The 27,090-nt window shown below is 49.0% G+C and overlaps 1 protein-coding gene across 5 annotated transcripts in view; it reads left to right on the top strand.

Annotated features, from left to right (window-relative positions):
- SGK2 (serum/glucocorticoid regulated kinase 2) overlaps window positions 1-21,238 on the top strand; it is a 32,707-nt gene extending 11,469 nt beyond the window's left edge. For 4 of the 5 annotated variants that reach the window (XM_075585073.1, XM_075585068.1, XM_075585069.1 and 1 more), the window contains 8 exons: window positions 11,232-11,363; window positions 11,771-11,883; window positions 12,068-12,104; window positions 12,705-12,791; window positions 16,468-16,563; window positions 17,378-17,533; window positions 17,983-18,072; window positions 19,436-21,238. In XM_075585073.1, the coding sequence (XP_075441188.1) occupies window positions 11,244-11,363; window positions 11,771-11,883; window positions 12,068-12,104; window positions 12,705-12,791; window positions 16,468-16,563; window positions 17,378-17,533; window positions 17,983-18,072; window positions 19,436-19,597 (861 nt within the window). In that variant the 5' untranslated portion in view covers window positions 11,232-11,243 and the 3' untranslated portion in view covers window positions 19,598-21,238. The remainder of the gene's footprint in view (window positions 1-11,231; window positions 11,364-11,770; window positions 11,884-12,067; window positions 12,105-12,704; window positions 12,792-16,467; window positions 16,564-17,377; window positions 17,534-17,982; window positions 18,073-19,435) is intronic. The other variant, XM_075585072.1, reaches the window with a different exon arrangement.
- Window positions 21,239-27,090: the final 5,852 nt, after the last annotated feature.

The following is a 27,090-nucleotide window of genomic DNA, read 5'->3' as shown; positions in this document are numbered from 1 at the left end:
AGACTGGACAGGAGAGAGGAAAGTATCAAAAATGTATTAATTCCCACATGCACTGGGAGTTAGTCGGGCATAGTCAGCGCTTAGGCGCTGACCCGTGCTGAGGCGCGCTGCTGCTCGGCAGTGAGCCCCTGCAGCCGCAATGAGAGCGGCTTTAGCAGGGGCTCGCGCACGCTTGCGGAAGCGTGTGTCTTAACAAATCTTTTGTTTCTGAGCTCGCCGGAGCGCAGGGCCGGTCACGTGAGCGGTTCGCCCAAATGAGGGCGAACCAGCTCCGTGGCGTCATTACATCTCTGCGTGTCATTACATCGCTCTGCGCGTCATTATATCTCTCTGCGTGTCATTACATCGCTCTGCGCGTCATTACATCTCTCTGCGTGTCATTACATCTCTGCGTGTCATTACATCGCTCTGCGTGTTATCTCTCTGCGTGTCATTACATCGCTCTGCGCGTCATTACATCTCTGCGTGTCATTACATCTCTCTGCGTCATTACATCTCTCTGCGTGTCATTACATCTCTCTGCGTGTCATTACATCGCTCTGCGTGTCATTACATCTCTCTGCGTGTCATTACATCTCTCTGCGTGTCATTACATCACTCTGCGCGTCATTATATCTCTCTGCGTGTCATTACATCTCTCTGCGTGTCATTACATCGCTCTGCGTGTCATTACATCTCTCTGCGTGTCATTACATCTCTCTGCGTGTCATTACATCTCTCTGCGTGTCATTACATCTCTCTGCGTGTCATTACATCGCTCTGCGCGTTATTATATCTCTCTGCGCGTTATATCTCTCTGCGCGTTATTACTTCTCTCTGCGTGTTATTACTTCTCTCTGCATATCATTACATCTCTCTGCGTATTATTACATCGCTCTGCGCGTTATTATATCTCTCTGCGCGTTATTACTTCTCTCTGCGTGTTATTACTTCTCTCTGCATATCATTACATCTCTCTGCGTATTATTACATCGCTCTGCGCGTTATTATATCTCTCTGCGCGTTATTACTTCTCTCTGCGTGTTATTACTTCTCTCTGCATATCATTACATCTCTCTGCGTATTATTACATCGCTCTGCGCGTTATTATATCTCTCTGCGCGTTATTACATCTCTCTGCGCGTTATTACTTCTCTCTGCATATCATTACATCTCTCTGCATATCATTACATCTCTCTGCGTATTATTACATCGCTCTGCGCGTTATTATATCTCTCTGCGCGTTATTATATCTCTCTGCGCGTTATTACATCTCTCTGCGTGTTATTACTTCTCTCTGCATATCATTACATCTCTCTGCGTATTATTACATCGCTCTGCGCGTTATTATATCTCTCTGCGCGTTATTACTTCTCTCTGCGTGTTATTACTTCTCTCTGCATATCATTACATCTCTCTGCGTATTATTACATCGCTCTGCGCGTTATTATATCTCTCTGCGCGTTATTACATCTCTCTGCGCGTTATTACTTCTCTCTGCATATCATTACATCTCTCTGCATATCATTACATCTCTCTGCGTATTATTACATCGCTCTGCGCGTTATTATATCTCTCTGCGCGTTATTATATCTCTCTGCGCGTTATTACATCTCTCTGCGTGTTATTACTTCTCTCTGCATATCATTACATCTCTCTGCGTATTATTACATCGCTCTGCGCGTTATTATATCTCTCTGCGCGTTATTACTTCTCTCTGCATATCATTACATCTCTCTGCATATCATTACATCTCTCTGCGTATTATTACATCGCTCTGCGCGTTATTATATCTCTCTGCGCGTTATTATATCTCTCTGCGCGTTATTACTTCTCTCTGCGTGTTATTACTTCTCTCTGCATATCATTACATCTCTCTGCGTATTATTACATCGCTCTGCGCGTTATTATATCTCTCTGCGCGTTATTACATCTCTCTGCGCGTTATTACTTCTCTCTGCATATCATTACATCTCTCTGCATATCATTACATCTCTCTGCGTATTATTACATCGCTCTGCGCGTTATTATATCTCTCTGCGCGTTATTATATCTCTCTGCGCGTTATTACATCTCTCTGCGTGTTATTACTTCTCTCTGCATATCATTACATCTCTCTGCGTATTATTACATCGCTCTGCGCGTTATTATATCTCTCTGCGCGTTATTACTTCTCTCTGCGTGTTATTACTTCTCTCTGCATATTATTACATCTCTCTGCGTATCCTGCAGCTACAGGGTTATATGCTGGATATAAGTATGGCCAGATAGCTGAACTCATCCCTCTTTAAAAGCACCACAAGTCCTTTAGTATTTTCTTAGCTTTATTGAAGGAGTCACAGAAATGAAAGGTGCTTGCAGATGTGGTAGCGTGGGTAGAGAGCGCTTCTCTGAGTGGAGCTGCTTGTACTAAATAGAAGAAGGTCAAAACGAATAGCTTTGCCAGGGGGGGTAAGATAGGTGTACTCACTCAGCCTGCATGGGATGAAAAGGAAGTCTGTCACAATTGTCACACAGGAATAGCCTGAGGACCAAACTACCTGTGAATACAGACAGGGGAGTATGGAAAAGTCCATTTTAACTTGGAGGACTAGAGATGTTGCCAGGGCAACCGGCTACTAGCAGACTGGACAGGAGAGAGGAAAGTATCAAAAATGTATCAATTGCCACATGCACTGGGAGTTAGTCGGGCATAGTCAGCGCTTAGGCGCTGACCCGTGCTGAGGCGCGCTGCTGCTCGGCAGTGAGCCCCTGCAGCCGCAATGAGAGCGGCTTTAGCAGGGGCTCGCGCACGCTTGCGGAAGCGTGTGTCTTAACAAATCTTTTGTTTCTGAGCTCGCCGGAGCGCAGGGCCGGTCACATGAGCGGTTCGCCCAATGAGGGCGAACCAGCTCCGTGGCGTCATTACATCACTCTGCGCGTCATTACATCTCTCTGCGTGTCATTACATCTCTCTGCGTGTCATTACATCTCTCTGCGTGTCATTACATCGCTCTGCGCGTCATTACATCTCTCTGCGTGTCATTACATCTCTCTGCGTGTCATTACATCGCTCTGCGCGTCATTACATCTCTCTGCGTGTCATTACATCTCTCTGCGTGTCATTACATCGCTCTGCGTGTCATTACATCTCTGCGTGTCATTACATCGCTCTGCGTGTCATTACATCTCTGCGTGTCATTACATCGCTCTGCGTGTCATTACATCTCTGCGTGTCATTACATCGCTCTGCGTGTCATTACATCTCTGCGTGTCATTACATCGCTCTGCGTGTCATTACATCTCTGCGCGTCATTACATCTCTCTGCGTGTCATTACATCGCTCTGCGCGTCATTACATCGCTCTGCGTGTCATTACATCTCTGCGTGTCATTACATCTCTCTGCGTGTCATTACATCTCTCTGCGTGTCATTACATCTCTCTGCGTGTCATTACATCGCTCTGCGTGTCATTACATCGCTCTGCGCGTCATTACATCTCTCTGCGTGTCATTACATCGCTCTGCGTGTCATTACATCTCTCTGCGTGTCATTACATCGCTCTGCGTGTCATTACATCGCTCTGCGTGTCATTACATCTCTCTGCGCGTCATTACATCGCTCTGCGCGTCATTACATCTCTCTGCGTGTCATTACATCTCTCTGCGTGTCATTACATCGCTCTGCGTGTCATTACATCTCTGCGTGTCATTACATCGCTCTGCGTGTCATTACATCTCTGCGTGTCATTACATCGCTCTGCGTGTCATTACATCTCTGCGTGTCATTACATCGCTCTGCGTGTCATTACATCTCTGCGTGTCATTACATCGCTCTGCGTGTCATTACATCTCTGCGCGTCATTACATCTCTCTGCGTGTCATTACATCGCTCTGCGCGTCATTACATCGCTCTGCGTGTCATTACATCTCTGCGTGTCATTACATCTCTCTGCGTGTCATTACATCTCTCTGCGTGTCATTACATCTCTCTGCGTGTCATTACATCGCTCTGCGTGTCATTACATCGCTCTGCGCGTCATTACATCTCTCTGCGTGTCATTACATCGCTCTGCGTGTCATTACATCTCTCTGCGTGTCATTACATCGCTCTGCGTGTCATTACATCGCTCTGCGTGTCATTACATCTCTCTGCGCGTCATTACATCGCTCTGCGTGTCATTACATCTCTCTGCGTGTCATTACATCGCTCTGCGTGTCATTACATCTCTCTGCGTGTCATTACATCGCTCTGCGTGTCATTACATCGCTCTGCGTGTCATTACATCTCTCTGCGTGTCATTACATCGCTCTGCGTGTCATTACATCTCTGCGTGTCATTACATCTCTCTGCGTGTCATTACATCTCTCTGCGTGTCATTACATCTCTCTGCGTGTCATTACATCTCTCTGCGTGTCATTACATCGCTCTGCGTGTCATTAGATCTCTCTGCGTGTCATTACATCTCTGTGTGTTATTACATCGCTCTGCGTGTCATTACATCGCTCTGCGTGTCATTACATCGCTCTGCGTGTCATTACATCTCCCTGCGTGTCATTACATCGCTCTGCGTGTCATTACATCTCTCTGCGTGTCATTACATCTCTCTGCGTGTCATTACATCGCTCTGCGCGTCATTACATCTCTGCGTGTCATTACATCGCTCTGCGTGTCATTACATCGCTCTGCTTGTCATTACATCTCTCTGCGTGTCATTACATCGCTCTGCGTGTCATTACATCTCTCTGCGTGTCATTACATCTCTCTGCGTGTTATTACATTGCTCTGCGCGTCATTACATCTCTGCGTGTCATTACATCGCTCTGCGTGTCATTACATCTCTCTGCGTGTCATTACATCTCTCTGCGTGTCATTACATTGCTCTGCGCGTCATTACATCGCTCTGCGTGTCATTACATCTCTCTGCGTGTCATTACATCGCTCTGCGTGTCATTACATCGCTCTGCGTGTTATTACATCGCTCTGCGCGTCATTACATCTCTGCGTGTCATTACATCTCTCTGCGTGTCATTACATCTCTCTGCGTGTCATTACATCTCTCTGCGTGTCATTACATCTCTCTGCGTGTCATTACATCTCTCTGCGTGTCATTACATCGCTCTGCGTGTCATTACATCTCTCTGCGTGTCATTACATTGCTCTGCGTGTCATTACATCTCTCTGCGTGTCATTACATCTCTCTGCGTGTTATTACATTGCTCTGCGCGTCATTACATCTCTGCGTGTCATTACATCGCTCTGCGTGTCATTACATCTCTCTGCGTGTCATTACATCGCTCTGCGTGTCATTACATCGCTCTGCGTGTCATTACATCGCTCTGCGTGTCATTACATCTCTCTGCGTGTCATTACATCTCTCTGCGTGTCATTACATCGCTCTGCGTGTCATTACATCTCTCTGCGTGTCATTACATCGCTCTGCGTGTCATTACATCGCTCTGCGTGTCATTACATCGCTCTGCGTGTCATTACATCTCTCTGCGTGTCATTACATCGCTCTGCGTGTCATTACATCGCTCTGCGTGTCATTACATCTCTCTGCGTGTCATTACATCTCTCTGCGTGTCATTACACCTCTCTGCGTGTCATTACACCTCTCTGCGTGTTATTACATCGCTCTGCGTGTCATTACATCTCTGCGTGTCATTACACCTCTCTGCGTGTTATTACATCTCTCTGCGTATTACATCTCTCTGCGTGTTATTACATCGCTCTGCGTGTCATTACATCTCTGCGTGTCATTACATCGCTCTGCGTGTCATTACATCGCTCTGCGTGTTATTACATCTCTCTGCGTGTCATTAAATCTCTGCATGTTATCTCTCTGCGTGTCATTACATCTCTCTGCGTGTCATTACATTGCTCTGCGTGTTATCTCTCTGCGTGTCATTACATCGCTCTGCGTGTCATTACATCTCTCTGCGTGTCATTACATCTCTCTGCGTGTCATTACATCTCTGCATGTTATCTCTCTGTGTCATTACATCGCTCTGCGTGTCATTACATTGCTCTGCGTGTCATTACATCTCTCTGCGTGTCATTACATCTCTCTGCGTGTCATTACATCGCTCTGCGTGTCATTACATCTCTCTGCGTGTCATTACATCGCTCTGCGTGTCATTACATCTCTCTGCGTGTCATTACATCGCTCTGCGTGTCATTACATCTCTCTGCGTGTCATTACATCGCTCTGCGTGTCATTACATCTCTCTGCGTGTCATTACATCTCTGCGTGTCATTACACCTCTCTGCGTGTCATTACATCTCTCTGCGTGTCATTACATCGCTCTGCGTGTCATTACATCGCTCTGCGTGTCATTACATCTCTGCGTGTCATTACACCTCTCTGCGTGTCATTACATCTCTCTGCGTGTTATTACATCTCTCTACGTGTCATTACATCGCTCTGCGTGTCATTACATCTCTGCGTGTCATTACATCTCTGCGTGTCATTACATCGCTCTGCGTGTCATTACATCTCTCTGCGTGTCATTACATCGCTCTGCGTGTTATTACATCTCTCTGCGTGTCATTAAATCTCTGCGTGTTATCTCTCTGCGTGTCATTACATCTCTCTGCGTGTCATTACATTGCTCTGCGTGTTATCTCTCTGCGTGTCATTACATCGCTCTGCGTGTCATTACATCTCTCTGCGTGTCATTACATCTCTCTGTGTGTCATTACATCGCTCTGCGTGTCATTACATCTCTCTGCGTGTCATTACATCTCTGCATGTTATCTCTGTGTGTCATTACATCGCTCTGCGTGTCATTACATCACTCTGCGTGTCATTACATCGCTCTGCGTGTCATTACATCTCTCTGCGTGTCATTACATCTCTCTGCGTGTCATTACATCGCTCTGCGTGTCATTACATCTCTCTGCGTGTCATTACATCGCTCTGCGCGTCATTACATCGCTCTGCGTGTCATTACATCTCTCTGCGTGTCATTACATCGCTCTGCGTGTCATTACATCTCTCTGCGTGTCATTACATCGCTCTGCGCGTCATTACATCGCTCTGCGTGTCATTACATCGCTCTGCGTGTCATTACATCGCTCTGCGCGTCATTACATCTCTGCGTGTTATTACATCTCTCTGCGTGTCATTACATCGCTCTGCGTGTCATTACATCTCTCTGCGTGTCATTACATCTCTCTGCGCGTCATTACATCGCTCTGCGCGTCATTACATCTCTGCACGTCATTACATCTCTGCGTGTCATTACATCTCTCTGCGTGTCATTACATCTCTCTGCGTGTCATTACATCTCTCTGCGTGTCATTACATCTCTCTGCGTGTCATTACATCTCTCTGCGTGTCATTACATCGCTCTGCGTGTCATTACATCGCTCTGCGTGTCATTAGATCTCTGCGTGTCATTACATCGCTCTGCGTGTCATTAGATCTCTCTGCGTGTCATTACATCGCTCTGCATGTCATTACATCGCTCTGCGTGTCATTACATCTCTCTGCGTGTCATTACATTGCTCTGCGTGTCATTACATCTCTGTGTGTTATCTCTCTGTGTCATTACATCGCTCTGCGTGTCATTACATCTCTCTGCGTGTCATTACATTGCTCTGCGTGTCATTACATCTCTCTGCGTGTCATTACATCTCTCTGCGTGTCATTACATCTCTGCGTGTCATTACATCGCTCTGCGTGTCATTACATCGCTCTGCTTGTCATTACATCTCTCTGCGTGTCATTACATCGCTCTGCGTGTCATTACATCTCTCTGCGTGTCATTACATCTCTCTGCGTGTTATTACATTGCTCTGCGCGTCATTACATCTCTGCGTGTCATTACATCGCTCTGCGTGTCATTACATCTCTCTGCGTGTCATTACATCTCTCTGCGTGTCATTACATCGCTCTGCGTGTCATTACATCTCTCTGCGTGTCATTACATCTCTCTGCGTGTTATTACATTGCTCTGCGCGTCATTACATCGCTCTGCGTGTCATTACATCTCTCTGCGTGTCATTACATCGCTCTGCGTGTCATTACATCGCTCTGCGTGTTATTACATCGCTCTGCGCGTCATTACATCTCTGCGTGTCATTACATCTCTCTGCGTGTCATTACATCTCTCTGCGTGTCATTACATCTCTCTGCGTGTCATTACATCTCTCTGCGTGTCATTACATCTCTCTGCGTGTCATTACATCGCTCTGCGTGTCATTACATCTCTCTGCGTGTCATTACATTGCTCTGCGTGTCATTACATCTCTCTGCGTGTCATTACATCTCTCTGCGTGTTATTACATTGCTCTGCGCGTCATTACATCTCTGCGTGTCATTACATCGCTCTGCGTGTCATTACATCTCTCTGCGTGTCATTACATCGCTCTGCGTGTCATTACATCGCTCTGCGTGTCATTACATCGCTCTGCGTGTCATTACATCTCTCTGCGTGTCATTACATCTCTCTGCGTGTCATTACATCGCTCTGCGTGTCATTACATCTCTCTGCGTGTCATTACATCGCTCTGCGTGTCATTACATCGCTCTGCGTGTCATTACATCGCTCTGCGTGTCATTACATCTCTCTGCGTGTCATTACATCGCTCTGCGTGTCATTACATCGCTCTGCGTGTCATTACATCTCTCTGCGTGTCATTACATCTCTCTGCGTGTCATTACACCTCTCTGCGTGTCATTACACCTCTCTGCGTGTTATTACATCGCTCTGCGTGTCATTACATCTCTGCGTGTCATTACACCTCTCTGCGTGTTATTACATCTCTCTGCGTATTACATCTCTCTGCGTGTTATTACATCGCTCTGCGTGTCATTACATCTCTGCGTGTCATTACATCGCTCTGCGTGTCATTACATCGCTCTGCGTGTTATTACATCTCTCTGCGTGTCATTAAATCTCTGCATGTTATCTCTCTGCGTGTCATTACATCTCTCTGCGTGTCATTACATTGCTCTGCGTGTTATCTCTCTGCGTGTCATTACATCGCTCTGCGTGTCATTACATCTCTCTGCGTGTCATTACATCTCTCTGCGTGTCATTACATCTCTGCATGTTATCTCTCTGTGTCATTACATCGCTCTGCGTGTCATTACATTGCTCTGCGTGTCATTACATCTCTCTGCGTGTCATTACATCTCTCTGCGTGTCATTACATCGCTCTGCGTGTCATTACATCTCTCTGCGTGTCATTACATCGCTCTGCGTGTCATTACATCTCTCTGCGTGTCATTACATCGCTCTGCGTGTCATTACATCTCTCTGCGTGTCATTACATCGCTCTGCGTGTCATTACATCTCTCTGCGTGTCATTACATCTCTGCGTGTCATTACACCTCTCTGCGTGTCATTACATCTCTCTGCGTGTCATTACATCGCTCTGCGTGTCATTACATCGCTCTGCGTGTCATTACATCTCTGCGTGTCATTACACCTCTCTGCGTGTCATTACATCTCTCTGCGTGTTATTACATCTCTCTACGTGTCATTACATCGCTCTGCGTGTCATTACATCTCTGCGTGTCATTACATCTCTGCGTGTCATTACATCGCTCTGCGTGTCATTACATCTCTCTGCGTGTCATTACATCGCTCTGCGTGTTATTACATCTCTCTGCGTGTCATTAAATCTCTGCGTGTTATCTCTCTGCGTGTCATTACATCTCTCTGCGTGTCATTACATTGCTCTGCGTGTTATCTCTCTGCGTGTCATTACATCGCTCTGCGTGTCATTACATCTCTCTGCGTGTCATTACATCTCTCTGTGTGTCATTACATCGCTCTGCGTGTCATTACATCTCTCTGCGTGTCATTACATCTCTGCATGTTATCTCTGTGTGTCATTACATCGCTCTGCGTGTCATTACATCACTCTGCGTGTCATTACATCGCTCTGCGTGTCATTACATCTCTCTGCGTGTCATTACATCTCTCTGCGTGTCATTACATCGCTCTGCGTGTCATTACATCTCTCTGCGTGTCATTACATCGCTCTGCGCGTCATTACATCGCTCTGCGTGTCATTACATCTCTCTGCGTGTCATTACATCGCTCTGCGTGTCATTACATCTCTCTGCGTGTCATTACATCGCTCTGCGCGTCATTACATCGCTCTGCGTGTCATTACATCGCTCTGCGTGTCATTACATCGCTCTGCGCGTCATTACATCTCTGCGTGTTATTACATCTCTCTGCGTGTCATTACATCGCTCTGCGTGTCATTACATCTCTCTGCGTGTCATTACATCTCTCTGCGCGTCATTACATCGCTCTGCGCGTCATTACATCTCTGCACGTCATTACATCTCTGCGTGTCATTACATCTCTCTGCGTGTCATTACATCTCTCTGCGTGTCATTACATCTCTCTGCGTGTCATTACATCTCTCTGCGTGTCATTACATCTCTCTGCGTGTCATTACATCGCTCTGCGTGTCATTAGATCTCTGCGTGTCATTACATCGCTCTGCGTGTCATTAGATCTCTCTGCGTGTCATTACATCGCTCTGCATGTCATTACATCGCTCTGCGTGTCATTACATCTCTCTGCGTGTCATTACATTGCTCTGCGTGTCATTACATCTCTGTGTGTTATCTCTCTGTGTCATTACATCGCTCTGCGTGTCATTACATCTCTCTGCGTGTCATTACATTGCTCTGCGTGTCATTACATCTCTCTGCGTGTCATTACATCTCTCTGCGTGTCATTACATCTCTGTGTGTTATTACATCGCTCTGCGTGTCATTACATCTCTCTGCGTGTCATTACATCTCTCTGCGTGTTATTACATCTCTCTGCGTGTCATTACATCGCTCTGCGTATCATTACATCTCTGTGTTATTACATCGCTCTGCGTTTCATTACATCTCTCTGCATGTCATTACATCTCTCTGCGTGTCATTACATCTCTGCGTGTTATTACATCGCTCTGCGTGTCATTACATCTCTCTGCGTGTTATTACATCGCTCTGCGTGTCATTACATCTCTCTGCGTGTCATTACATCTCTGTGTGTTATTACATCGCTCTGCGTGTCATTACATCGCTCTGCGTGTCATTACATCTCTCTGCGTGTCATTACATTGCTCTGCGTGTCATTACATCTCTGTGTGTTATCTCTCTGTGTCATTACATCGCTCTGCGTGTCATTACATCTCTCTGCGTGTCATTACATCACTCTGCGTATCATTACATTGCTCTGCGTGTCATTACATTGCTCTGTGTGTTATTACATCGCTCTGCGTGTAATCCGCGCTCTCCTCCTCAGCAAAGTCACATTATGGCGGAGCGGAACGTTCTGCTGAAGAATTTGAAGCACCCGTTCCTGGTCGGACTTCACTATTCCTTCCAGACCACGGAGAAGCTTTACTTTGTGCTGGATTACGTCAATGGGGGGGAGGTGAGGCTGCAGCTGCCTCTGCTACTCCATCCCTACCATTATACAGCAACATCTCTCTCCTACTACATACACCCCTACACACACAGCGATGCCACTACACCTCCATCTTGCCCTGTAGCCACCTGTGCTACGCCAGTAACCAGGGTGATATTTGCTTAGAGTAATCTAAACCCCGAATGGATGGGTGTGTAATATATATATATATATATTTATATATTATAGTCATATCATGTCTCTCCCTCATGTTATATATTTATTTCCCTTTCTCTCTATTCCTCTCCCCTCTCTCTCTTCCTCCCTCTCACTTTCTCTCTCCCCTCTCCTATCCCCCCTCTCCCTTCCCCTCCTCTCCGTTCTCCCTCCCTTCCCCCCTTCCGTCCACCCCCCCACCTCCTCTCTCCCCACAGCTTTTCTTCCACTTACAGAGGGAGCGCTCGTTCCTGGAGCCACGAGCTCGTTTTTACTCTGCGGAGGTGGCCAGCGCCATTGGGTACCTGCACTCCCAAAATATCATCTACAGGTGAGTCACTTCAGAGGTGGGGGGGGGGCAAAACCTCCTTCCCACCCTGTTAAAGTGAGTCTGAGGGGAGAACCAACTCAGGATCCTTAATATGTTCTGGCCCGTATGATGTCACCGTGATGTCACAATCCCAATGGGCATCACCTTCTCTTCTGTAAGTGACCCCCCTCTCTCTCCCCCACAGGGATTTGAAACCAGAAAACATCCTGCTGGATTGCCAGGTACGAGGCTGTGACTCACACTGTTCCATATAACCCCTCGGGGGGGGGGGGGGGGGGGGAGGGGCTGGGAGTCGTACTCCTAAAATGTCCCCAAAACAGCAGTCATCGGTGAGAGAGAGACTGAGGGAGGGTGGGAAGAGGGAGGAAGAAGGTGATGGGAGGAGGAGAGAGATGGAGGGTGGAAAGGGGAGAGATAGAGAGAAGGGGGAGAGGGAGAAGGGTGGGAAGAGAGAGGGGTGGAGAGAGAGAAGGGGGAGAGGGAGAGAGAGAAGGGTGGAGTGAGAGATGGAGAGTAGGGGGAGAATAAGGTTGGCAGCATTTCTTTGCACAGATAATTCTTACTATGACAGGAACTTTACATGTGAAGAAAATGCCTAATATACAAGATATAGCAGCTGGGAGGTCATATAGTCACCCTGACAGACACGCCACCCTGTAACATACGTATATACTACATATATATATCCGCAGAGCTTGACACTATGGCATCATTATATACAGCCTATAAACACTTAACCCCAACCTCACTGCATATATAACCCAACTCCTGAGTGCCTTAGTACCCAGAATCCTGTATAATGTGCTGCTTCTCACCTGCAGGGCCACGTGGTACTGACCGATTTTGGCCTCTGTAAGGAGGGGATGGAACAAGAGGAGACCACCTGTACATTTTGTGGGACCCCAGAGGTAATGGCATCCCCAAAACTGTTACGGTGCTGGAATTATTAGGGTTAATATTGGTATTGGTCTCTCAACATCAGGTGCCTGGTACAAGACAGCCTCTAATGGTTATATACTGGGTTGTATTGTATGTCTTTATTTATATAGCGCCAAAAGTGTAATCAGCGCTTCACAAAGAATACAGTACAGGGAATTTTAATAATACAATAAGTGCAGCAAAATCAGACAGTAGGCGCTGATGGCCCCAGATTTTGCCCCGGGGATGGAAGAAGGGGGGTTTACATGTTGGAGGGTACAGGAAATTGAAGGATCTGGAGGGCAGGGACACAATCAAAACATTTAGCCAAATTCAGTCGGATAAGGACATTCCCAACACTGAATTTTTTAGATACCTCCAGATCAGGGCATTTTATACCAAACACATATATCGTCCTAAGGTGACACATTTTGAGATGCTCTGCATGAGGGCACGACACAGGGGGACTCACATCTAGACTGTATGGGGAGGTGATCGATCCGGGTAACAGCCACGGACTGAGACTAGGTTACATGACGCAGTGGGAGGCAGAATTGGGGGGGATGTTAGAGGACGAGGAATGGACAAAGATATTTGAGGCGGCAGCAAAGAGTTCGATCTGCACGACGTTAAAGGAGAACTCATATAAGGTATTAATGAGGTGGTATCTCACCCCAGTCAGATTATCTAAATTTGTACCAGGTTACTCCCCCTTGTGTCCTAGACAATGTGGAGAGCCAGGAGACTTGTTGTACATGCTGTGGTCCTGCCCTCGTTTGGTCCCAATATGGGAACAGATTCGGGATTGGTTACAGAGGATCTTGGTCCTTGAAATTCCCCGGGATCCCTGGCTGTTTCTGCTAAACAAGCCATTGGAAGGTTTGTCACGGGCAGGTAACAAAATGATCGTTCACTTTGCAACGGCAATGAGGTGTGAGACCGCAGCATTGTGGAAACAGAACACGATTGCAACAATTGAAAAGATTCGGAACAGAATTTGGTTTGCCTGCCAGATGGAGAAGCTGACGAGTTTGGTCAACGACACTGGCTCAAATTTCCAAAAGGTCTGGTTGCCGTGGTTGGCACAAACAGACATCCCAGGGGCGAGATATGCCTCCATTTGGCTATGATAGGAATAAGTGAGTTCTCCTGTGACAGACGGCACTCAGGGAGGAGGCGGAGGTATAGCGAAGGGCCTAGATAAGGAACGATTGGGTTGGGAAGTTAAGACAAAACTTCTATATATAAAAAGCTTGCGAAGGCATGAGAAGCTGCAGAGGTCTCCCGCACCAGAATCAAAAGAAGGATGGAGAAGTGTAGAGACGTGCCAAGGATGGCATTGGATTGAAGCTCCTTGGTGACCCCCCCCCCCCCATACCTCTCTTCCCCAATGTGTCTCTCCCCCCCCCCCTGTGCATATTGGATGTGTGATTGGTGTTTGCGTCGTGTCAGTTCAGACAGATATTGACCAGCTACAGAGCTTGTGGAGTGTTCTATAATGTGCAAAAACGTCTGTATCTTTTGAAAAATTAATAAAATATAAAGTTGAAAAAAAAAATCAGACAGTAGGAAAGGAAATCCCTGCCCGAAGAGCTTACAATCTAAGAGGTTTAATGGGAAACTTACAGAGACAGCAGATGAGGGTGAGGGAATAAGTGCTGTAGATGGCAGTGCTTGGTCACAGTGGGTGGTAGTGACCGAGTGTGGGACAATAGCCATGAGTGCAGGCTTTTGGTTTCCTAGATTTGTGGGGTGAGATTTAAGGGTGGTCAGTATTAAATGAAAAGGTTAACACCATTAACAGGGGAAGAGATGGCAGGGAGGCATGAGTGAGATCAGGTGTGTGTGTGTCTGGCTTCAGGCTATGGGGAGATCCCCAGCAGCAGGAAGGAGTAGATAGTGTGAATAGAGGATTTGTGTGGGTGTTTTTTATTGCGGGTATAGAAGTTGTCGGGAGAGAGGTGTATAAATAATGGTAGAGTGGGGATGTTGGAGAGAACAGAGATATTCACAAAGGAGCGAGTAAAGGCAGTAGAGAGGGCATAGTAAGATGCAGGAGGAGAGACTTCACAGGAGGATAAAAGTGAACAAATAATCACAGATGTTAAAAGTGAATGTCTCACAGTGGCAAAGTTGTAATGCAGAGTCCAGATCTTCATCCAATCTTCACCTCCAAAATTAACTCTTGTAGACACTTTAGATACCCCAAAATTAACTCTTGTAGACACTTTAGATACCCCAAAATTAACTCTTGTAGACACTTTAGATGTTACACAGCCATATGGTATCATGGTTATATAGTGGTGTTATTGTTATCTATACGGGTGCCATGGTTATATACTGCGTTCATAGTAATTGTACTTGTGTTATAAACTGGGTTCAGATAATTGTACTGGTTATAATGGTTATACTTGTGAAATGGTTTTATTCTGGGCTCATAGTAATTGTACTGGAGTTATGGTTTATATATATATATATATATATATATATATATATATATATATATATATATATATAGTGTTATATAGTGCTGTCAGTAATTGTACTGTAGTTATGGTTATATATATGGTTATATAGTGCTGTCAGTAATTGTACTGTAGTTATGGTTATATATATGGTTATATAGTGCTGTCAGTAATTGTACTGGTGTTATGGTTATATAGTGCTGTCAGTAATTGTACTGGTGTTATGGTTATATAGTGCTGTCAGTAATTGTACTGGTGTTATCATGGCTATACTGGTTTTGGTTATATACTGGGCTCATAGTAGTTATACTGGTGTTGTCATGGTTAACTTTGTTTTCAGTTACACTGGTTTCACACTGATTAAACTGGTTTTATAGTACACCCTGATTTAAACTGGTTTCATACTGGTCCCTCTGGAATTGTAATGGTTATACTGCTCACACTGATATTATAATAGTTATACTGGTGTCACACTGGTATTATGATTATACTGGTGTAACACTTATTATACTGGTGTCACACTGGTATAATAGTTATACTGGTGTCACACTGGTATTATGATTATACTGGTGTAACACTTATTATACTGGTGTCACACTGGTATAATAGTTATACTGGTGTCACACTGGTATTATAATTATTTAGTTATGTATAAAATGTGTTACCAGGAAGTAATACACTGAGTTACCTCTTGTTTTCACGTATGTCCTGGGCACAGAGTTAGAACAATACATGGTTACATTAAATAAACAGGGTTATACAGTGAATTCACAGACATTTCATGGACAGATAGAGTTGGAAAATTGGCTACAGTGGACAAAAGGGCTGGTGAGTTTCAGATTGAAATAGAGAAGTTTTAACATCACCAAAAATCGGAAATGGCAGCAAACGGCTCACACCCTTTAGCTGCGCCAAAGGCTGTCAGCAACATTCCAGAGGGTGGGGCAAACGAAATACAGCAGTAAGCAAACACAGACATTAACCCGTAGCATGCTGGTTCTGTGCAGAGGGGAGCAGCTCTTGGTGAACCCCAGCAAGCGTCCGCCTCTGGGGCGATGCAGATGTAGGCTTAAAGTGTCACACTGGTGTTATACTGGTGTCACACTGGTGTTACACTGGTATTATACTGGTGTCACACTGGAAGTATACTGGTGTCACACTGGTATTATAATGGTTATACTGGTATCTCGGTCCCCTGCAGTACTTGGCCCCTGAAGTCCTGAAGAAGCAGCCCTATGACCGCACCGTGGATTGGTGGTGCCTGGGAGCGGTTCTGTACGAGATGCTGTACGGGTTGGTGAGTGGCAGTGATGGCGTTACGTGGGACCCCCTCAGTAACCGCATGAGGGGCTCCTCCGGCCGCATACCCCTCTGTCTCTTTCACTCCCTCCCTTATGTTTCTCTCCTTTGCCTGCTCCCTCTCTCCTGCTCTGAAGGCTCTGTGGTAGGGGTTGCTTGGAAGAGGCTTCCAGCACAGGAGGTGGAAACAGATTGGGGAGGGTCTGAGACTGGGTGAGCGGAAGGTCGCTTTCTATCGCCCTCTCTTTCCTCCCCACACTCACATCTCTCACTTTGTCTCTCTTATCTGCTCTCCTTCTCACCCCTTTACTCACTATTCCCTCCCCCTCTCTCGCCCTCCCCTCCTCCCTCACTCCTGCCTCCTCTCTCACTCCTCTCGCCATTCATAATCCCTCCCTTTTCCCCCTCTCTATCCCCTTCTCCCCCCTCTCTATCCCCTTCTCCCCCCTCTCTATCCCCTTCTCCCCCCCCTCTCTATCCCCTTCTCCCCCCCTCTATCCCCTTATCCCCCCTCTCTATCCCCGTCTCCCCCCTCTCTATCCCCTTCTCCCCCCTCTCTATCCCCTTCTCCCCCTCCTCTATCCCCTTCTCCCCCTCCTCCCCCTCCTCTATCCCCTTCTCCCCCCTCTCTATTCCCTTCTCCCCTCTCTATCCCCTTCTCGCCCCTCTCTATCCCCTTCTCCCCCTCTCTATCCCCTTCTCCCCCCTCTCTATCCCCTTCTCCCCCCTCTCTATCCCCTTCTCCCCCCTCTCTATCCCCTTCTCTCACTCCACCTCTACCCCTTCTCTCACTCCACCCCCTCTCCCTCCAGCCCCCCTTTTACAGCGGGGACGTGTCCCAGATGTACGATAACATCCTGAAGCAGCCTCTCCAGCTCCCGGGTGGGAAGACCACTGCCGCCTGTGATATCCTGAGGGGTCTCCTCCACAAAGACCAGCACGCCCGCCTGGGCTCCAAGGCCGACTTTGTACAGTACCACTGCTTTCTGTATTACAGCATAATAATAATAATACTGACACCAGTATATTACCAGTGTAACAATAATAATACTAGCGTAACCGTACCCGAACCAGTATAATAACACTTACACCAGTATGACCATTATAATACCAGTGTAACACCAGTATGACCATTATAGTAATACCAGTATAGCCATTAAAACACCAGTTAAATCATGGCATGACCAGTATGTAACCTTTATACCCAGTACAATTATTAGTTACAATTACTTTCCCTGGCAGCTAATGGGTTAAAGAGAGGGGAGTTTATTTTAACCCCTTGCGGTCCAAGACATGTAGGTGAATGTTAGACCTTATAATAAAATATTAGTGCATAGAAGTTCTCGTCCACAGAGCTTACAATCCGTTTGTGGTCCATATGGTCTCAACCTGATGTGTCCCCTCTCTGTCCCTGCAGCTGGAGATCAAGAACCACGTCTTCTTCAGCCCAATAAACTGGGACGACCTATATCATAAGAGGATCTCCCCACCCTACAACCCCAATGTGGTGAGTGGGAGCGGGACATTAGTGCGGCCGCCTCCGGGGTGGGAGCCTGACATTAGTGCGGCCGCCTCCGGGGTAGGAGCCTGACATTAGTGCGGCCGCCTCCGGGGTGGGAGCGGGACATTAGCGCGGCCGCCTCCGGGGTGGGAGCCTGACATTAGCGCGGCCGCCTCCGGGGTGGGAGCGGGACATTAGCGCGGCCGCCTCCGGGGTGGGAGCGGGACATTAGTGCGGCCGCCTCCGGGGTGGGAGCCTGACATTAGCGCGGCCGCCTCCGGCGTGGGAGCGGGACATTAGTGCGGCCGCCTCCGGGGTGGGAGCGGGACATTAGTGCGGCCGCCTTCGGGGTGGGAGCGGGACATTAGTGCGGCCGCCTCCGGGGTGGGAGCCTGACATTAGCGCGGCCGCCTCTGGGGTGGGAGCGGGACATTAGTGCGGCCGCCTCCGGGGTGGGAGCGGGACATTAGTGCGGCCGCCTCCGGGGTGGGAGCGGGACATTAGTGCGGCCGCCTCCGGGGTGGGAGCCTGACATTAGCGCGGCCGCCTCCGGGGTGGGAGCGGGACATTAGCGCGCCCGCCTCCGGCGTGGGAGCCTGACATTAGCGCGGCCGCCTCCAGGGTGGGAGCGGGACATTAGTGCGGCCGCCTCCGGGGTGAGAGCGGGACATTAGTGCGGCCGCCTCCGGGGTGGGAGCGGGACATTAGTGCGGCCGCCTCCGGGGTGGGAGCCTGACATTAGCTCGGCCGCCTCCGGGGTGGGAGCTGGACATCAGTGCGGCCGCCTCCAGGGTGGGAGCAGGACATTAGCGCGGCCGCCTCCAGGGTGGGAGCAGGACATTAGCGCGGCCGCCTCCGGGGGGGTGGGAGTGGGACATTAGTGCGGCCGCCTCCTGGGTGGGAGCCTGATATTAGTGCAGCCGCCTCCTGGGTGGGAGCGGGACATTAGTGCGGCCGCCTCCTGTGTGGGAGCCTGACATTAGTGCGGCCGCCTCCGGGGTGGGAGCGGGATATTAGCGCGGCCGCCTCCGGGGTGAGAGCGGGACATTAGTGCGGCCGCCTCTGGGGTGGGAGCGGGACATTAGTGCGGCCGCCTCCGGGGTAGGAGCCTGACATTAGTGCGGCCGCCTCCGGGGTGGGAGCGGGACGTTAGTGCGGCCGCCTCCGGGGTGGGAGCGGGACATTAGTGCGGCCGCCTCCGGGGTGAGAGCCTGACATTAGCGCAGCCGCCTCCGGGGGGGTGGGAGCAGGACATTAGCGCAGCCGCCTCCGGGGGGGTGGGAGCAGGACATTAGTGCTAGTAAGGTTGTGACTGCACTAAACAGGTTCATCACCCTCTTTCCCCCCCTCCTACTCTCGCACCCCCCAGGCTGGCCCCGGAGACCTGCGTCACTTTGATCCCGAGTTCACGCAGGAGGCGGTTCCGAATTCCGTGGGCCGCACTCCTGACCTGAACACGAGCAGCGCCAGCACCTCCAACGCCTTCCTGGGCTTCTCCTACGCACCCAGTGAGGACGACTTTCTGAGCTGACGGGCGGGCGGGGTCTGCAGATATATATATCAGCTTGGGACAAGCACCCACCCTCGCTGTCCGTGCTGACCTGAAGGTGTACTGTAGGTCTCACCCACTCATCAGGGGGTGATCTCTGTGTAATCTCTGCACCTCACCAGTTGTATTCCCACACTTTTAAAGTCCCCTTTAGAGGGACTCTCCCCCCACCCCCATTCAGTATGAGGGAGTATGCGGATACACAAGACTAGGGGGGTCAGAGATGTGTTAGGGGCGCTGGCACTGAAGGAGTTAACTGAGACCCCTACATTACATGTCCTGCCTGTCACCGCCTCCTCTTGGTGACTTGACATTTTCACTGTCTCTGTCCCTTCTTCACCTCCTCCGTCCCCTCTTCTTCCTGTCACTGCCCCATCTCTGTCCCCTCTTCTCTGTCACTGCTCCATCTGTCCCTCTTCACCTCCTCCGTCCCCTCTTCTTCCTGTCTCTGTCCTCTCTTCCTGTCACTGCCAGTGTCTGTCCCCCTCTTCTCCCTGTCACTGCTCCGTCTCTGTCCCCTCTTCTTCCTGTCACTGCCCTGTCTCTGTCCTCTCTTCCTGTCACTGCCAGTGTCTGTCCTCTCTTCCTGTCACTGCCAGTGTCTGTCCCCCTCTTCTCCCTGTCACTGTTCCGTCTCTGTCCCCTCTTCTCCCTGTCACTGCTCCGTCTCTGTCCCCTCTTCTCCGTCACTGCCCCGTCTGTCCCCTCTTCTCTCTGTCACTGCTCCGTCTCTGTCCCCTCTTCTCCATCACTGCCCCGTCTGTCCCCTCTTCTTCCTGTCTCTCTGCCCTGTCCTCTCTTCTCTCTGCCCCCTCCTCCGTCTGTCCTTTCTTCTCTCTGTCCTCTTCTCCCTGTCCCCGCCTCCCCCCTCCCTCCTTTTCCTCCCCCCTCCCTCCTTTTCCTCCCCCCTCCCTCCTTTTCCTCCCCCCTCCCTCCCTGTCCTCTCTTCCCACTCCGCCCCATCCCATGTCATTCCCATGACCCTCACACACAGTGGGGGCCTATGTAAGAAATTCAAAACATGGACATTTCAGCACGGGGCGATTCCCTCTTCACGCGCACCTATTGTGACTATGTACCAGGGTGCGGTGATACGACGCAGTGGGAGGAGTTACCGCATACATGATGTGACATCGATGGATAGGAAATGTGCGTGTGATCTTGCGTTTGCCGCAGAAGGTTTAGATAGCGCTGCCGTGTGCCACAGAGAGGCCTGCAACGGGCGGAAAACTCACCTTTTTTTGGAATCCATTTTTAAACGGTTTTATATTATAGGAAAAGAGAATATATTAAAAATCCAGTTTCCCTGCCCGCGTTAAATGTCTCCCTTGTTTTTAGGCTGTAACTTTGGGCTTAGGTTTTTTGTTTTGGGGGGGTATGTCAAATATGGCCCCCCTCTCATGGGAAGTCCTAATGAATTAAACATGTATTATACGATTTGTATTTTTTTTAAAGGAGAAATGCCAACATTTTGCAATGGATATTTTTCATGGGGTTTTAATCTGCCATGTTTGTGTCAAACCCTATTCTTTGTATGCTGTAATGTGGCAGTAATGTGAGGGTCTCCTTATCTCGGGGGCATTCTCATGTTAAAAGGATCAATAAAATAATTTGCAAACAATGTATTGTGTCTCCGTCACAGTGACTTCTCTCCCTACCTGCGTATTGTGTCTGTCACAGTGACTTCTCTCCCTACCTGCGTATTGTGTCTGTCACAGTGACTGCTTTCCCTATCTGCGTATTGTGTCTGTCACATTGACTGCTTTCCCTATCTGGGTATTGTGTCTGTCACAGTGACTGCTTTCCCTATCTGGGTATTGTGTCTGTCAAAGTGACTGCTCTCCCTATCTGCGTATTGTCTGTCACAGTGACTGCTCTCCCTATCTGCGTATTGTGTCTGTCACAGTGACTGCTCTCCCTATCTGCGTATTGTCCGTCACAGTGACTGCTCTCCCTATCTGCGTATTGTCCGTCACAGTGACTGCTCTCCCTATCTGCGTATAGTGTCTGTCACAGTGACTGCTCTCCCTACCTGCGTATTGTCTGTCACAGTGACTGCTCTCCCTACCTGCGTATTGTCTGTCACAATGACTGCTCTCCCTATCTGCGTATTGTCTGTCACAGTGACTGCTCTCCCTACCTGCGTATTGTCTGTCACAGTGACTGCTCTCCCTACCTGCGTATTGTGTCTGTCACAATGACTGCTCTCCCTATCTGCGTATTGTCTGTCACAGTGACTGCTCTCCCTATCTGCGTATTGTCTGTCACAGTGACTGCTCTCCCTATCTGCGTATTGTGTCTGTCACAGTGACTGCTCTCCCTATCTGCGTATTGTGTCTGTCACAGTAACTGCTCTCCCTATCTGCGTATTGTCTGTCACAATGATTGCTCTCCCTATCTGCGTATTGTCTGTCACAGTGACTGCTCTCCCTATCTGCGTATTGCCTGTCACAGTGACTGCTCTCCCTACCTGCGTATTGTGTCTCTGTCACAGCGACTGCTCTCCCTGTGTATTGTGTCTGTCACAGCGACTGCTCTGTAAAACAGATATATATTACCGGCGCTTCTCTGTGTAAGAAGCATGCTGCTGGTGAAAGGATTGGTGAAAAAAACGAAAGTGAATCCTTGCGCTTCTCTCATTGGGCAAACAATAAATGGGGAAATAAATACAGCAAGGCCCCGCTTCTCTGCGATCCGCTGATATGGCGGCACCGAGAAGGGGGCCGCCATGTCTGCTCAGAGGTCGCGCATGCGCAGAACGGGCTGTTGCCGCCGGCGCGCATACGCAGAACGTAGGTCGCGCGTGCACAAGGGGGAAAGTGCCGGGTTGCGCATGCGCACAAGGGGGAAATTGCCGGGTTGCGCATGCGCACAGCTGAAAATCGCCGGTTCCGCTTTCCGACGATTTTTCACTATACGGCGGGCCCTTAGAACGAAACCCGCCGTATGCCCGGGGCCCTGCTGTATACATAGTGAGACCTAAGTCTGTAAGACAAAGGAGACTTTTGGTTACATCCTTGGATCAAATAATGACAAGCCTGCTAACCAACGTCACAGTAAGTCTCAGCAGCATGTCCCTGTGCTAAAAGCATACACATGTTCTGTGAAATGTACCCTGAATGGGGTTAATAAACTAAACATATGTGACTTAGGGCAGTAAAAACTGGTATATACCAGTGAAGATACTTACCTTAGAAGGTCCCTGTAAATTCACTTTCCAAGTAGTGGGTGTCTCAAGACTTGCCTACATGTAAGTATCTTCACTGGTATATACCAGTTTGTAACTGCACTAAGTCACATATGCGTAGTATATTAACCCCTTCAGGGTACATTTCACAGAATATTTGTATGCATTTAGCACAGGGACCTGCTACTGAGACTTCCCTTGACGTTGGTTAGCAGGCTTGTCATTATTTGATCCAAGGATGTAACCAAAAGTCTCCTTTGTCTTACAGACTTAGGTCTCACTATGTATATTTATTTCCCCATTTATTGCTATCCCAATGGGAGAAGCGCAGGGATTCACGTTTTGTTTTTTCAGTGACTGCTCTCCCTATCTGCTTATCTCCCCCCCCCCCTCCCGACACCCCCTCACCCCCCCTCCAGACACCCCACTCTCCCCCCCTCCAGACACCCCACTCTCCCCCCCTCCAGACACCCCACTCTCCCCCCCTCCAGACACCCCACTCTCCCCCCCTCCAGACACCCCATCACCACCCCCCCTCCAGACACTCCTTCACCCCACTCTCCCCCCCCCCCTCCAGACACTCCTTCACCCCACTCTCCCCCCACCCCACTCTCCCCCCTCCAGACACCCCCTCACCCCACTCTCCCCCCCTCCAGACACCCCCTCACCCCACTCTCCCCCCCTCCAGACACCCCCTCACCCCACTCTCCCCCCCTCACGACACCCCCTCACCCCTGCTCCAGACACCCCCTCACCCCACTCTCCCCCCCTCCAGACACCCCATCACCCCCCCTCACCCCCCTCCAGACACCCCCTCACCCCCTCCTCCAGACACCCCCTCACCCCCTCCTCCAGACACCCCCTCACCCCACTCTCCCCCCCTCCAGACACCCCTCACCCCCCTCCAGACACCCCCTCACCCCCTCCTCCAGACACCCCCTCACCCCACTCTCCCCCCCCCTCCAGACACCCCCTCACCCCACTCTCCCCCCTCCAGACACCCCCTCACCCCACTCCTCCTGACACCCACTCACACCACTATCTTCCACCCACTCTCCCTCTCCTGACACCCCCTCACCCCACTATCCCCCCCCTCCTGACACCCCCTCACCCCACTATCCCCCCTACCCCCGCCTCCTGACACCCTTACCCCACTCCTCCTGACACCCCCTCACCCCACTATCCCCCCTCCTAACACCCACTCTCCCCCCCCTCCAGACACCCCCTCACCCCACTATCCCCCCCTACCCCACTATCCCCGCCTCCTGACACCCTTACCCCACTCCTCCTGACACCCCCTCACCCCACTATCCCCCCCTCCTGACACCCCCTCACCCCCCCTCCTGACACCCCCTCACCCCCCCTCCTGACACCCCCTCACCCCCCCTCCTGACACCCCCTCACCCCCCCTCCTGACACCCCCTCACCCCCCCTCCTGACACCCCCTCACCCCACTATCTCCCGCCTCCTGACACCTCCGCACTCCACTATCCCCTCCTGACCCCCCGGGCATCTGGCTCTTCACCCCTCTGTGCCTCCACAAAGATGGCTGTTGCGGGCTGCCGTTGGTGCTCTCCGTGAGCGGGTCCCCCCGGCGAAGCCGAGGCCGCTCTGTTCTTGTATCCGGAACCTGTCTCTCCCTGTCCCCGCTACCCGGGGGGCTCCGGCTCAGAGGGCGCACAGCAGGTCACGTGCTGCAACTGGTTGCTAGGCAGGAGGAGCATCGGTTGGTTACGGCGCGTGGAGCCCACAATGCACCGCGACACCGCGAGCAGGATGCAGCAGGTAACGGAGCTACCGTGTTACCATAGCAACCAGAGCCGGGGGGTTATATATGCCTTCCCGTGTCTATATACACCCTCTACTGTGTGTGTAACTATATAAACCCCATACTGTGTGTGTCTAACTATATATACCCCCCTACTGTGTGTGTATAACTATATATACCCCCCTACTGTGTGTGTAACTATATATACCCCCTACTGTGTGTGTGTGTGTGTGTGTGTGTGTGTGTGTGTGTGTGTGTGTGTGTGTAACTATATATACCTCACTACTGGTTGTGTGTTGTGTGTTGTGTGTGTAACTATATATACCCCCCTACTGTGTGTGTGTGTGTGTGTGTTTGTTTAACTAACTATATATACCCCCCTACTGTGTGTGTGTATAACTATATATACCCCCCTACTGTGTGTTTATAACTATATATACCCCCCTACTGTGTGTGTGTGTGTATAACTATATATACCCCCCTACTGTGTGTGTGTAACTATATATACCCCCCTACTGTGTATGTGTGTGTATAACTATATATACCCCCCTACAGTGTGTGTGTGTGTGTGTGTGTGTGTGTGTGTGTGTGTGTGTGTGTGTGTGTGTGTATGTATATGTATATATATATATATATATATATATATATATATATATATATATATATATATATATATATATATATACCCCCTACTGTGTGTGTATGTATATACCCCCTACTGTGTGTGTATATAACTATATATACCCCCTACTGTGTGTGTATAACTATATATACCCCCCTACTGTGTGTGTATAACTATATATACCCCCCTACTGTGTGTGTATAACTATATATACCCCTACTGTGTGTGTATAACTGTATATACCCCATTACTGTATGTATATAACTATATATACCCCACTACTGTGTGTGTATAATGATATATATATACCCCTACTGTGTGTGTATAACTATATATACCCCCCTACTGTGTGTTTGTATATATACTGTGTGACCCCAAGTTGCATCCCTTGGGAGGGAAATTAAACATTGACTACAGAGGATATTGGGCCTCACTTTACTTATGGACCCCTGGCTTTTCGTTCTAAACAGACCGATACAAGGTTTATCCAGAGCTGAAAGTAAACTGGTTGCTCACTTCGCAACTGCAACAAGATGTGAGATTGCAGCATTATGGAAACAAAAAGATACCCCACAGGTGTCTAAAATCCAAAATACAATCTGGTTTGTTTGTCAAATGGAGACACTAACGAGCTTGGTCAGTGATACCGGCACTTATTCCATAATGTGTCGCAGCCATGGATAGCTCAATCAGATATACCAGGGCTGAGTATGGCCACTATCCTGCTATTATAGTTGTAAGTGCATCATTCTCCTTTGATGTGAGATTGAAGTTGGCTACTAGATAGCTCTGACCAATAACCCTTTTGGAAAAAGCTAGCCCAGGACTGTACGGAGGTTTTAAGTAGACAGAGAATACTCGGGCGCAATCTTAAACTACGGCAGGTGTTAATTCCCAAATAATTGATACTACCTTCACCAATGCCGCACTGTTCACAGCATGCTAGGGTTGAAGGCTCCTGCTGCTCCACCCCACCCACGATCAATCCAGGATCCTTAGAAATTTGTATAGGGAACAGAGAATATAGGGGAGCACAGGATTAGAAAGTGGTTCAGAATCAATATATATTGACTTGCAGCACACAGCAGTGCACAAGGGGTCATTGACTACAGTCAATGCACTTACTGTGTGTCCCAATGACAGGGAATGGTATCAGAAGTAATAAAAACACACTTACACGGCCGTGTGTAAGTGGCACACACATCAAAGGTTTCTCTCCTTCTCCTCACTTCTGATCCAGATCGTCTGAGTGCTCTTTCTTGAAATCCTATTGTGTAGCAATACTTGGACACCTTCGTCTTGGGGTACGCCCCAACCGACAGTATTGAGGCCAGAGATGAGTGTTAGATCGCAATAAAAACTTTTAATGTAGCATCAAAAATCAACCCTCGCATGCACAACAGTTCCAGGCGACCACATAGAGTCCGTACCGACTACGGCGTCCCCGCTCCCGCGTCCGGTGCACAGCTATGGAACGCCGCTGAGACGCAAGCAGCACAGACTGCTACGGTGGCCTCCTTAGGACAGAAGACGGAACGGCGAAACGCGTAGCTCCGTCTTCTCTCCTAAGGAGGCCACTGTAGCAGTCTGTGCTGCTTGCGTAAGTGTGTGTTTTTATTCCTTCTGATACCATTCCCTCTGTCATTGGAACACACAGTAAGTGCATCGACTGTGATCAATGAACCCTTGTGCACTGCTGTGGGACGTAAGTGGTCCGGCTATAATTCAGCAGCCCACCCCTGGTTATATATATATATATATATATATATATATATATTCTGACCCTCTTTCTAATCCTGTGCTCCCCTATTTTCTCTGTTCCCTATACAGAGGTTTTAAGTGGAAGACCAAGGGAATGCAGGAAAGTAACTACCCCCCCCCCCCCGAATGTGTACCCC

Source organism: Ascaphus truei, unplaced genomic scaffold (genome assembly GCF_040206685.1).
Source record: "Ascaphus truei isolate aAscTru1 unplaced genomic scaffold, aAscTru1.hap1 HAP1_SCAFFOLD_898, whole genome shotgun sequence".
Classification (NCBI taxonomy): domain Eukaryota; kingdom Metazoa; phylum Chordata; class Amphibia; order Anura; family Ascaphidae; genus Ascaphus; species Ascaphus truei.
This window is presented reverse-complemented; position numbering and strand designations above follow the sequence as displayed.